Below are 12,782 nucleotides of genomic sequence, written 5' to 3' on the forward strand. Positions count from 1 at the left end.
TCCTCATCTTTAAAGTGCTGCAATATGAGGTCCTCACTCTGTATTTTTACCATCAGCTAAACTGTATAGAGAAGCTGGATTTTGGGCTGTCCCAGTGGGAAGGCAGACCTGCATGGCTCAGCCAGCTCCCCAACCCCCGGTCCTCTCTGCATGGAGGGCTCCTTCCCATCACACAGGCCCTGGGTCCTCTTGTGGTCCAAGGGTCACCAAGGCAGACACGGCCAGCATCCCCACCCTGACAATTTCCTGGGGCCCCACAGCTCCTCCTGGAGGACTGGGGAGAGGACAGTGGCCACCGTTTAAAGGCCCACATACCAACCATCTGGGCACCACATAGTCTACAGTTATATCAAACGATTTTTGTCTCTGATGTTAAGAATTATTTGAGGTCCTAAGTTCAACTTATGGAGATTTCTTTCTTAAAAGCTGCACTGATCCAAATTTGACACAGAAGGTTTATTTAGTCAGTCAATCAACCTATCAGTTGATCAAGATGAGGGTTTTGCCCAAATTTAGCAAACCATTCACGTCCATTAGAGTCTGGCTTCAGGCACACAGATTCAAGAGGGACTTCCTGAGGAGGAATCACTTTGCCATCTTTATAATCCTTTAAAATAATCTTTGATCCAATTCCCAAAGGCTGGATGTGCCAGGGACAGTCTAGCATGGTGGAGAGAGTGAGGGTGTTGTGTGAACCACACCAGGAGTGGAGGCTTTGCCCTTCCTGGGGGATGGTGCCTCTTTGAGCCCTCACTTTCTATCTTTAGAAAGGAAACAATACACATCTTTACCAGGCTACTAGAGGATTGTGCTAGATGCATCGTTCAACCTTTCCACAGCAGGGCCCAGCCATATTAGGTGCTCCATAAGAGCACTTTGCTGGTGTTTTCATGAAACTACCTGAAGTGGAGAGGAGCAGGTTTGAGAGATGATAATAAATCATACCCCAGTGCCTGCTCCTATTCTGAACTGGTTTGAAGAATCTGACAGGTATGTTGACACCTGTTATTTAAATATCTTAAACTATTCTTTCAGTATCAGAGCCTTTTTTTCATACTAAATGAGCAAGTTTCCTGCCATGACCTGTGTCAGACACAGGCGATGCCATCCCTTGAGTCTGGATATCCTGCAGAGCTCTTCCTAGAATACCCTTCCTCTCTGAGCTCCTCTATAAAATTCTTTTTTCATAATTGATTTTATTTTTTAAATATACTACAGTGGAATGCATTACAATTCTTATTACACATATAGAGCACAATTTTTCATATCTTTGTATATAAAGTATGTTCATACCAATTCGTGTCTTCATACATGTACTTTGTCTTGTTTTTTTTTTTGTCATTACAAATTCTTATATTACACAAATATACCACAATTTTTCATATCTCTGTATATCAAGTATGTTGACACCCAATTCGTGTCTTCATACGTGTACTTTGGATAATGATGTCCATCACATTCCACCATCCTTGCTAATCCCCTGCGCTATCTAGAATTCTTCTATTCCTCCCATGCTCCCCCTGCCTACCCCACTATGAGTCAGTCACCTTATATCAGAGAAAACATTTGGCATTTGGTTTTTTGGGATTGGCTGACTTCACTTAGCATTATCTCCTCCAATGCCATCCATTTACCTGCAAATGCCATGATTTTATTCTCTTTTATTGCTGACTAATTTTCCATTGTGTATATATGCCACAATTTTTTAAATCCATTCATCTACCGAAGGACATCTAGGTTGCTTCCACAGTTTCGCTATTGTGAATTGTGCTGCTATAAACACTGATGTGGCTGTGTCCCTGTAGTATGCTGTTTTTAAGTCCTTTCAGTATAGACCCAGGAGAGGGACACCTAGGTAAAATGGTGGTTCCATTCCCAGATTTCCAAAGAATCTCCATACTGCTTTCCATATTGGCTGCACCAATTTGCAGTCCCACCAGCAGTGTATGGGTGTGCCTTTTCCCTCACATCCTCACCAACACTTATTGCTGTTTGTCTTCATAATAGCTGCCATTCTTACTGGGATGAGATGAGATCTTAGAGTAGTTTTTATTTGCATCCTCCATAAAATTCTTGATCTTTCATGCCTGTAAAGTCTCTGGCATTTGCAGAGAACCAAGGGCCTCCTAAGGCCACATTTTGAGAATGAGCCGAGAGAAATGTGACAAGGAAGTGCCACTCCTGGTAGGGAGAGATGACATGTCCTGACTTACTGGTGCCATGGAACCAGGGACAGAATTCTCAGGACCCAGAAAGGAGTGAGAGGTGGTTTGATTAGAAAGCTTCTTGTTCTGGGCGTGGTGGCCCACACTTGTAATCCCAGAGGCTCAGGAAGCTGAGACAGGAGGATCACAAGTTCAAAGCCAGCCTCAGCAAAATCAAGGCACTAAGCTACTCAGTGAGACCCTGTCTCTAAAGAAAATACAAAATAGGGCCGGGGATATGGCTCAGAGGTGGAGTGCCCCTGAGTTCAATCCCCAGTACGGAAGGAAGGAAGGAAGGAAGGAAGGAAGGAAGGAAGGAAGGAAGGATCCCCCTGGCAACCCAGCTTAGCTCTCCGGACACTACCACGGTCTCAGGATGGGTAGTGTGCCCTGCATCTTCTCTGGGTCTCTTCAGAACTTGACCTCACTAGTGGGCACGACGGTGCCAGGGCCTCCCGCTCTTGGAGAGCTCCCAATTTAGGAATGTTCTCTGGTTGGTGATCCTGAGACATCCCCAGAAGAATTTAGTTAAGCTCTCCAAGAACGGAAATGAAGTTTTCTCGCTGCCGAAGATGTCTTATGTATTCTTTTTAAAGAACAACGCAGTTGAACTTGCAGTTTGTGTTGGCTTCACTTCTATTTCCTGTTAGCACTTATCCCAGATATCAGCTGGGCGAAAGGACAAATAAAAAGAAGCAATTTTCTGCTGCAAGACTATTTGGTTTCCTCTGCCCTCTCTGGGCCTGTGGCAGGCAGTGCACTCGGCCTAAAAATAATTACTGGTAATGTTCTTCTGTGTTCTTTAGTTCTGACTGTGCTTTCTGCCAGGCTCTGCATCTCTGACTCACTGATCCCATGAATACCTGGTCCCTCTGCAGTGGGGACCTGAGAAATCCATGCTGTGCTCTGTTTCAGCCTCTGCTGTCGTCTGCCAGCTGCCGGGCCTGGGGATCCTGACGTCTGACCACTTATTCTTATGGTCAGTTCAGCGGAATCTTTAACCACCTCCAGAGGCGTCTATGGGGCTGCCTTCCTCTTGTCTCTCTGCAATCCTCTCATCCTACTTAGTGAATCACTTTGGCATGGAGTCCTGGAATTCTCTTCACGTTCATTGAGGATGCAGGGAACAACTAATCTAACTTCTATCACTAGATTTACTTTTTCTGAATATTTCGTATAAATGCAAGCACACAATACATGATCTTTTGTGAATGGCCTCTTCCACTGAGCATGTTCTTGAGGTTCAAAACATGTATCACTACTTAATTCTTTTTATCATTAGATTGTATTCCATGGGATGAATACATCATAGTCTTATTATTTTCCACTTTTTTAATTAATGAAAAAATGGATCTAAAATTTCACCTTTCTGGGATATTTGGTGATTACTCAGGCACCATTGGTGTGTGTGTGTGTGTGTGTGTGTATGAGAGAGAGAGAGAGAGAATGGGTGTGTGTACATGTGTGCATCTGACAAGCAGTGATTCTTGAACCGATCTGAATAGTGGATTTTAAATATTATCTACCTTAAACATATATTAAGTGTATAAATTTTAAAAATATACCAAGTATATAAATATTTCTTTTTGGCTTTTAGTTCCCAAGAACATTCTTACTGCGATCGATCCAGCCATTGTTAACCTCAAGCCTTCTTTGAAGCAGAAGGACGCTGAACATGGTAATGTTGGTGGCCCTGATCTTGAAGTAAAGGTAGAGAACCCCTGACCACCACCATGCACACATTGCCCAGAGTGACAGGGGACATCAGGAGGTGTTTTGAGCTACTTGCGCTGGTAATGCCGGTACTGGAGTCCAATGGTTGCAGACGGCAGCCAGCATTTGGTTTGGTTTTGATTTTATAAAAGTATTAAGTAGAATAAACTTCCCCTCTATTCCCCTTTTGCTTCCTAAAAGAAAAGCCACTTTGAACAAGGATCTGCTCAGACGTACATTAGATTATACAATGAGCCCATTGGTGGTCAGCGAAGATGATCCTGTTGGGAACTTGGGTGGGCCAGGGCCAGGTAGGACCTACATCCTCCACACACACCACCTTCCTTCTTCAGTGTTCCCTGGATTTCTGTCAATAAGGAGGGATGGAAATCTTGATTTTTGTTCAAATCTAGAATGGATTTCAGACCCATGGGGTTCCTGAGAGAAACTGCAGAGAATAGGAAGCACCTCGGATGCTGGGTTTGGGGTAGTGAGTGTGTTATTTTATTATATTTATTAGGTATTTCCCCTTAATTATTATAAAAGTACCCATGTCCCTCTGTGTCTGTGGGGAACTGGTTCCAGAACCCTCCACAGATAATCAGCAGGAGCTCAATGTCCTTATACAAAACGGAGTAGTGTTGCGTGTGACCTACTCACATCCTCCTGCATATTTTAAAAGATCTCGAGGTTAATTATAATACCCAATAAGATGTCAGTGCTATGTAAATAGTTGCTATATTATATTTTTTTAGGGAAATGTGACAAGGAAAAAAATCTGTACATGTTCAGTATAGAGGCAATTTTGGGGGGAATATTTTTGATCAGTGGTTGGTTGAATCCACAGATGCAGACCCCCTCAGATAGAGAGGGCTAACTGTATAATTTGCTTTTTTAAAATGCCTTTATTTTATTTATTAATTTTAATGTGGTGCTGAGGATCGAACCCAGTGCCTCACGCGTGCTAGGCAAGTGCTTTGCCACTGAGCCACAACCCCAGCCCTATAATTCGCCTTTATATAAACTTCTTGGTATGAAAAACACAGGAAAACACCAAGAAACAGAAATCACCCCTAGTTCAAAGCTTAAAAATAATCACTGGTAATGTCCTTCCGTGTTCTTTAGTCCACGACCCTGCTTTCTGCCAGGCTCTGCATCTCAGACCCACTGATACCATGAATACCTGGTCCCCCTGCAGAGGGGACCTGAGAAATCCATGCCATCTTTCTCATAGACATCTGCCCTGTCTGATGTTCTCAGGGGTCCCCTGAGCCCCCAGACTGCCCCGGCACCAGCTGGCTAACTCATCCAGGCAGTTTCGCCAGCAGGTACACAGGCCACCCTCCCCCATTCTTCTGTGAGCTCCAAAAAAGCAGACCTACAGTGCCTGCCCCCAGGATCCAAGGTTTGTCTTATCTCTGGTCCACGGAGCCGGCAGCAGGTCCATGGTTCACCCTAGACGTTATCTATTAAGCCTCCCAGAGGCACAATGAATGCCATTGCCTTTGGGAAGGAAAGATCGATTTGTTCTCTTCTGCAGTGGAGTGGATGAGCCACACCTGAATTTGCCACTGACACATTTTAAAAGGGATTTGCTAATCCCTTTTATCGCTCAGTATTTTCAAGGACTGCTTACTGCGCACTCTTAATGGCTTCATTGTCCATCATATAGCAAGAGGCTCATTTGTTTGATTTTGTGACTTTTAATTATTCTGGTAGTCCAGGACAAGGAATTGGCAGGGGTACTATGAACAGCTCTGATGAACTTCTTTTGTACTTTTTTTTAATTTGTAAAACAGGTATAAACTTGGACCCAAGTGAGTCAAAAGTTCTGTGGAAAGATGGAGTTATTGTTAGCAACTCTCTGGCAGCGTTTGCTTACATTAGAGGTAGGTCATCGACTCAGAGCCTCCTGGAATGCCAACAGATTTACTAAAGCCTTGTTAACAAATGCACCATTCAATGGAAACACGCAGGTAAAATGACTTTTAGTTTGACATGGCAACTGCCGAGCTCTGAGATCCAGAAACCTGAATTCAGGTACAGCTGCAACCAGGCAACGGGCAAGAGAATCGCAGATAGAATTGCTCTGTTTAGGGGCTGGGCTCCTCGGGTGTTTCCCCCACTGAAAAGCTGGAATGCATTTCCCAGGTCTAAAATTTGGGAAGGGCATGGGATTATTGAATTCCACCCCAACTTGAAGAAAAAAGAATGGAACCTCTTAAGTAAACAAAACAAGCCATGCCCCACGAGGACAGAGTCACTTTCCGAGTCGAGTGTCATTTCTCGTGGTTGCCACGGTTTCCTTTGTTAATCTTCCCCACATGGAGCAATCAGACTCAGTCCTCCTGAATTAGCAGGGCCAGGAGGATTGCGCCCAGCCTGGAAGATCCTCTTTGGGGAGGCACCAACAATCTTTGCCACCTTCCCTGCTTAGCTTACGACAGATAGTAATTTGACATGTTGATCCAAGTTTCAACAGTGCCTGCCTGCCTGGTCAGGGGGGTTGTATTAGTCAGCTTTCCATTGCTATAACTGAATATCTGACACTTACTAAGTAAAGGGAGGTTTACTTTGGCTCAGAGTTCTGGAGGCTTAAGTCCAAAACCAAGTAGGCCCATTGGTAGGGCCTCTGGCACATCATGATTACTGGGGTACCTGACATACTGAGCAGTCACATCTTGAATTAGAGCAGAGAGGAAGAGACCAGGGTTCCACAATCACCTCTAAGTGCATGCCCTGAGTGGCCTAAGGCCCTTCTGCTAGGTCCACAGCACTTTCACAGAGCACCACCCTGGGGACCCAACTTTTACATACGAACTTTAGAGGGACACTTATCCAAACCATATCAGAGGCCAAAGCCTGAGACCCTCAGTAAAATACACATTAATATAATGCATGATGTCCTTCCTATCAAGGCCAACGGAGCTGGACTGGGTTTGGATCACCCTTCTTCAGAGGGAGATAAGGCTTGAGGAAGCATTTCAGTACAGGAGAGAGAGAGCTTGGTCCTGTCACTCTTCCTCCATGGTCTCTCCAGAGCACTCTTCCTTCTGTGGGTTTGTCATGTGGTTATTGGTTTCTTTCTGTTTTATAACCACCCTTCCGTTTCCACATCTTGCCATTCTGAGAACTATTACGGTTAAGACACAGAAAGATGGTCATTGTCAGAAATATCCCCAGGTTTTCAAAGTCCCTTGGAGAAAAGGCATCACGAGGTTCCTTCAAACAGAACATGGGGGGAAGAGAAGGAGAAGGACTCGTGGGCTGAGCTGCGGCCGTGCCCTGAGCTCTGCTGGGGCCTCGTTTCCCCTCAATGACTGCCTGCGTCTGCTCAGGCTGCCATAACCGGAGGCCACAGACCGCGGGCTTCAACCACGGATGCTTATCTTTTCACAGTTCTGGAGGATGGAAGTCCATGATCAAGGTGGCAGCAGATTCGATTTCTTCCTGGCTTGTAGACAGCTGCCGTCTTGCTATGTCCTCCCGTGGCAGAGAGAGGGAGAGGGACTTAGAATGACAGCGGTCGGGAGGATCTTCCTCTTGTAAAACCACCAGTCTTACCAGATTAGAGCCCCACCCTTCCATCTCCTTTTAACCTTAATTCCCTCCTAAAGCCCCGTCTGCAAATACCCGTCACATTGAAGGTGGGGCTTCATAAATGAACTTGGGAGGACAAAGTTCAGTCCATAGCAACAAAGCCCAGAGATGGGGCTCTGACGCCCCCCAACTCTGCACTTCAGAAGCTGAGGGTCAGAGGAGCTGAGCCATGGACAGCCCCAGCCCCAGGATCCCAGGATCAGCAACAAAGCCATCGCTCCATCTTCCCTGAGCCAAGAGGTGTGCCCTTAACATTTGGAGGCCCAGGGCCTTTCTGACCTTGAGATATCAAAGTTCTCGAAATTCTCTCCAATCCTTTCCGCCGTCTCACATCTTGCTCGCAGAAATCACAGACTTTTTTTCTATAGTGCTCATCCCCCCTTGAGACACTTAGCTCCTTAAGGGCAGAGTTTGTCATCTTGTTTGCTGTCATGTCCTGGTGTCTAGGACAGCGCTGGCACCGAGGAGCACAGTTAGCAAGTGACATTATGATCTCTCCTGACATTGTTACCTCCCAGGATTTACTATTTGTAGATAAATTTTTAAAATGTGAAGACTCGATGGGCTGATATTTGGCTTTATTAGGATGTTTGGGTACCTTCATCTCCGCGAACCATGACCAAGCCTGGATTTGCTGTCCAGGGGAAAATGACTCTAAATGCTTCAGGCTGGACACTGGCTAGATGGAGTCACACAGGATTCTCATGACTCAAGTCACAGAGGCTCACAGAGGAAGAAATGCCTCCAGGTCTGCCTGTGTGCCTCTGCAGGTAGCCACTTGCATGTGACAGCACAAGGTGCTTGGTCAGGGGTCCACAGGGCAGCTCTCACCTGAGATGTCAGACAAAGCAATTCCAGCCTAACCGGGCAGTGGCCACAGCAATTATCAAACAATGCAGGTGTCATCCTCGTCACTCCTGGAAAGAGGGGACCAGCCAACTCTCAGGCGTACCTTCATCATCTGAGGTCACAGAGGTATGCTGTGAGGAGTGTACAGAGGTCCCTGAAGGAGAGCCCAGTGGCAGGAGCATCTGGGGACCAAAAGCATGACCTGGGCTGCTTCTGGCCCAAATCTGCCAAGTAGTTGGTAAATTGGATCCAAAAGGATGTTTCCTACCTTCTTGAGGTCAGGCCATGAGGAGCTTCAACACTTAGTGCAATCAAGTACACATGGGACAAGAAGAAACCAGCTGAGGGGCACGTCCTGTGGGGGGAACACAGAGGTCAGGAAAAGGGACATGAAAATATTCAGGGGTCCCTGCAACTAGTTTCTCCCACGCCTACTTAAGTGATCAGTGAGGTGTCTCTCCCAACACAGAAGGTTTTGAAATTAGAGAACGGCAAGGAGTGTGTGTGTGTGTGTGTGTGTGTGTGTGTGAGAGAGAGAGAGAGAGAGAGAGAGGGAGGGAGGGAGGGGGGGAGAGAAAGAGAAATATTAAGATTTTCTTAGGAAGGTAGTTTCCTAGATGTCCCCATATGAGCTACTGTCCCCTGGCAGATTGTACTTGAGGGGACTTTATTTATGTAAGTCCCATCTCACCTCAGAACATGACCCCTCCTGTTGCCAATTAGTCACTAACCTCGTTAGTGTTTCTTTGCACCCGGCTCTGTGTGGCCGCCCCATGGATGCCTGCAGACCTCTTTGTGGTCCTCTTTCCCCATCCCTGCCCCGCCGCCCTGGGACTGTGATGAATATGTGCCTTCCGCCCCCCCGCAGACCCTGCTGTGGACTGGAGAGTGCCTGGGGGTAACTGGGGCCACCTAAAGAAGCCGAGCCAGAGCTGGGGACAGGCTCACAGTGACCCCTGACTGGGGGGCATCATTGTCTCCTGTAAAAGGAACTCTAGGGCTCAGACAAACCCAGGGAAAGAAGTTTAATCACACATTGCAAAGTCGTAGTCATGGGTCCCCTGCCAGGGAGGACAAGGGGAGATCAGCCATCTTGTCACATAGGTACAGGCTCTGATGTGTCCCCACGGTCTCCAATCTTTGGTTCCATGACAGAAAGTTCCTGACACATCCCTAAGTGCTGTCAGCGAGGCCATAGGACATTGGTTTGCCCTCAGAAGACCCTGGCCGTGGCTGCTGCCTGGGTCCTCTGGTGGCAGTAGGTCCCCAGGAGGTGGCTCCTGTGTATCTTATCTGGACCGAAATCAATTTGAACTGTTGCTTGTGTTCATCCCAGACCAGGATCTAAGAGTTAAAAGGGGACTTAAAGGCCACCAACCCCTGTTCTGAGGCTCCCGAGAGCACACTATAGAGGATAAAGTGAGTCCTTTGCTCTAGCCTGTGATGAACCAAGGTGACATTTAGGACAATACCAACGAAACACAGTGTGAAGATTCTACTCAACCATGAGAAGACGGATGACTTTACTTTCCAGAACATGTGATAGAAAAGGGGTCCCAGACGACTCATGTGGTCCAATTGATTCTAGAAAACAGAGGATGTGCTTATTGCGCAAAGCCTGGGGCTCTGTAGATAACCGTGACCTGAGTCTGGGGTCCCAACTAGAGGTGGCTTTGGACAAGTGACTCAGCCACAACAGGAGGGATTCGGCCAGCTCATGTCTAAGATTCCGTGTGACTACCAGCCCTCAAGAATAGGAGCCTTCAAACCAGTCCATGCAGTTGACTGGTCAGACCCTTCCCAGGGGCTTGCCAAGAGTGACCCATCCTCTCCATCTTTGGCCACTGGATCCCAGTGGACTTGATGTGGACTTGCCCAGGAGAGTGGTCACATGGCAGAAGTGCATCTAAGTCAAGAGACACTAGGTCTATGGTGTGAAGCTGTCTTGGCAGTAGAACCCAGAGCCACTGGCCAGGAGAAATGGAAGAAGAGGAACTAACTATGGAACCCCATCCTCAGGCAGCAAGCCTAGTGATGTCTAACCTGTGGTCACCTCCTCACTCCCTCCAGGTGGGCTCTAGCCATCTGACCTATCTAATTCCATCATTTCTCAAAGGCCCCACCTCTGAGCATCATAGTCAAGTAAATGCCTCGCAGTGGGATTATATTTCAACACATGGGCTTTGGGGCACACTTAGACCATGTCCAAACCATACAGGAGGCAAGAATGGAGTTGGGAAAGATGAGGCTGTGATTTGCACGGAAGAGGGGGAAAAGATTTGTCAGCTGGATCAGAGCCTCAGGTCCTAGCATCTTTTCTCTTACTGTGCAATGACTTCATCCCAAGTGCCAGTGTCTCCAGATTTCCATTGAGATGCACTGAGGAAATGCAGGAGGAACCAAAGTGTACCCCACAAGGAGCCCCTCTTCAGTGTGAAGAGGCCATTGGCTTTTGACAGCAGCTTCCCCTCTGGGTCCCAGCTTTAGCATCTGCATCAGAGGTCAGCAAACTGTGGCCCACAGCCCAAATCTACTAATAAAGTTTTATTGGGATAGTAGTGCCTTCTACTTTACACACTATGGCTGCTTTTGCACTACAACAACAGAGGTTGATATGTGCAATGAAGATCATATGGCCCATGAAAACTGAAATATTTACTGTCTGATCATTTACTGGAAAAGTCTGCGGACTCCAGGTCCGTAATAAGAAGGAGTTTACTTGTATCCAGAATGGAAGTGCCCACACCCCAAGGGGTAGACACCATAGAGAGGGTGATAGTAAAATAAGTGAATTAGTCCTCCCTATACTGGCCTTATGCAAGGACTAAGCATCGTAAGGGTTTAGACCAAGATATATAGAACTTAGTTGTATTATTTTTTATTTCTATTACTACATGGAAGGTCCGTATGGATGCAGGAAAAATTACTAGAACTTCTACTATTTTTGTTTTATCTAAAAAGAAAGGAATTAAGCTTGGCTAACATCTATAATATTATTACTTAAGGTCCTATCTGAATGAACTTACGAAGTCATTAGTACTTCCGACAAAAATTAATTCTTCATAGTCTACCACTAATAATAGCTAACACTTTATTGAACATTTGCTACACACCCGTGAGTATTTCTGGAACTTCTTAGGAATGAACCTATTTCTTCATAACAACGTTATAATAAGAAAGTACTTGTTAGCCCCATTGTTCAGGTGAGGAAACTGAGGCCCAGAGAGGTTATTCAACTTCCTCAAAATCACACGTCTAATGAGTGGCAGGTCCGTGTTTAAATTCAGGGGGATCTGGCTTCAGAAAGCTCCTGAGTCCCTCTTCATGTGTCCCCTCATGCACATACACATGTGGCCGTTGTTACTCAACATTTTTTTCTTTTTGACCACCAAGGGATAGGATCCCCGAGGTGGTGCCAGAGGTGCGGTCGAAGGTTGGTGTTCTTCACTAGCTGCCTGCCCGGGCAGACGTCGGGTTCTGTGGGATTTGGGCTGGTGAAGACTGACATCTCCCAACTCCTCGCTTCTTCTCTCCTCCACAGCCCACCCTGAGAGAGCCGCCCTTCTGTTTGTGTCCAGTGTCTGCATTGGCCTGACCCTCACCTTATGTGCCTTGGTCATCAGAGTGTCCTGCACCAAAGACTTTCAGGAGCTGCAGCTGGGGAGGGAGCGCCTGGTGCCAGGAGGCGACAGACCTGGGGCGGACAGCGAGGAGGAAGCAGAGGAGGAGGACTCCTCTGACTCGGAGTTCCCAGGGGAGCTGGCGGGGTTCTGCAGGACTTCATACCCAGCCTACAGCTCCGTAGAGGCTGCAGAGCTGGCAGAGAGGATTGAGCGCAGGGAGCAGATCATTCAGGAAATATGGATGAACAGTGGCTTGGACACGTCCCTCCCGAGGAACATGAGCCACTTCTACTGAAAACCATCTGCCTCTCAATGAGACCACACTTTCTGAAGAGGGAAGGATCCAAATGCCCCTCCAGTCCTGTCTCATTTATACCTTCTATGAAGGAGAATTCTCCATGGCATCCAAGACTGGTGAAGCCAGAAAGCCATCAAAGGGACATTTCAAATTGTTTACAGCACCCCAAAATAAATTAGGAGGGGAGAAGTTTTTGTGATCTGTACTTATTTGAGTTTGTGTCTATCATTAACAAGTCTGTGTGTAAACAGAGCTCACATTTACTGAGCACTTACAATGACAGGTACTGCCCTACCTGTTGTTTGTTGAATAAGTATATTTACAATAACTTCACGAGATAGTAACATTATCCCCATTTTACATACGAATAAGCAGAAGATCCACAGATATCAGTTTAAAAATCTGTACTGATACTCAGGACAGCAAAGGAGCTCATGAGTGCTTTGATTTGCTAACATTATTTGGTTAGAGCAGGGATTGGTAAAATTTTTCTTT

General features: G+C 46.4%; 1 protein-coding gene across 5 annotated transcripts in view; it reads left to right on the top strand.

The window, feature by feature from the left end:
* Positions 1-12,492, top strand: part of Eva1c (eva-1 homolog C) — a 78,369-nt gene extending 65,877 nt beyond the window's left edge. For all 5 annotated transcript variants that reach the window (XM_046439104.2, XM_046439105.2, XM_046439107.2 and 2 more), the window contains 3 exons: positions 3,802-3,882; positions 5,717-5,806; positions 11,908-12,492. In XM_046439104.2, coding sequence (XP_046295060.1) covers positions 3,802-3,882; positions 5,717-5,806; positions 11,908-12,284 — 548 coding nt within the window. In that variant the 3' untranslated portion in view covers positions 12,285-12,492. The remainder of the gene's footprint in view (positions 1-3,801; positions 3,883-5,716; positions 5,807-11,907) is intronic.
* Positions 12,493-12,782: the final 290 nt, after the last annotated feature.

This window comes from Marmota monax, unplaced genomic scaffold (genome assembly GCF_021218885.2).
Source record: "Marmota monax isolate L192 unplaced genomic scaffold, Marmota_monax_Labrador192_F-V1.1 WCK01_AAM20220418_F8-fsc00125, whole genome shotgun sequence".
Lineage (NCBI taxonomy): Eukaryota > Metazoa > Chordata > Mammalia > Rodentia > Sciuridae > Marmota > Marmota monax.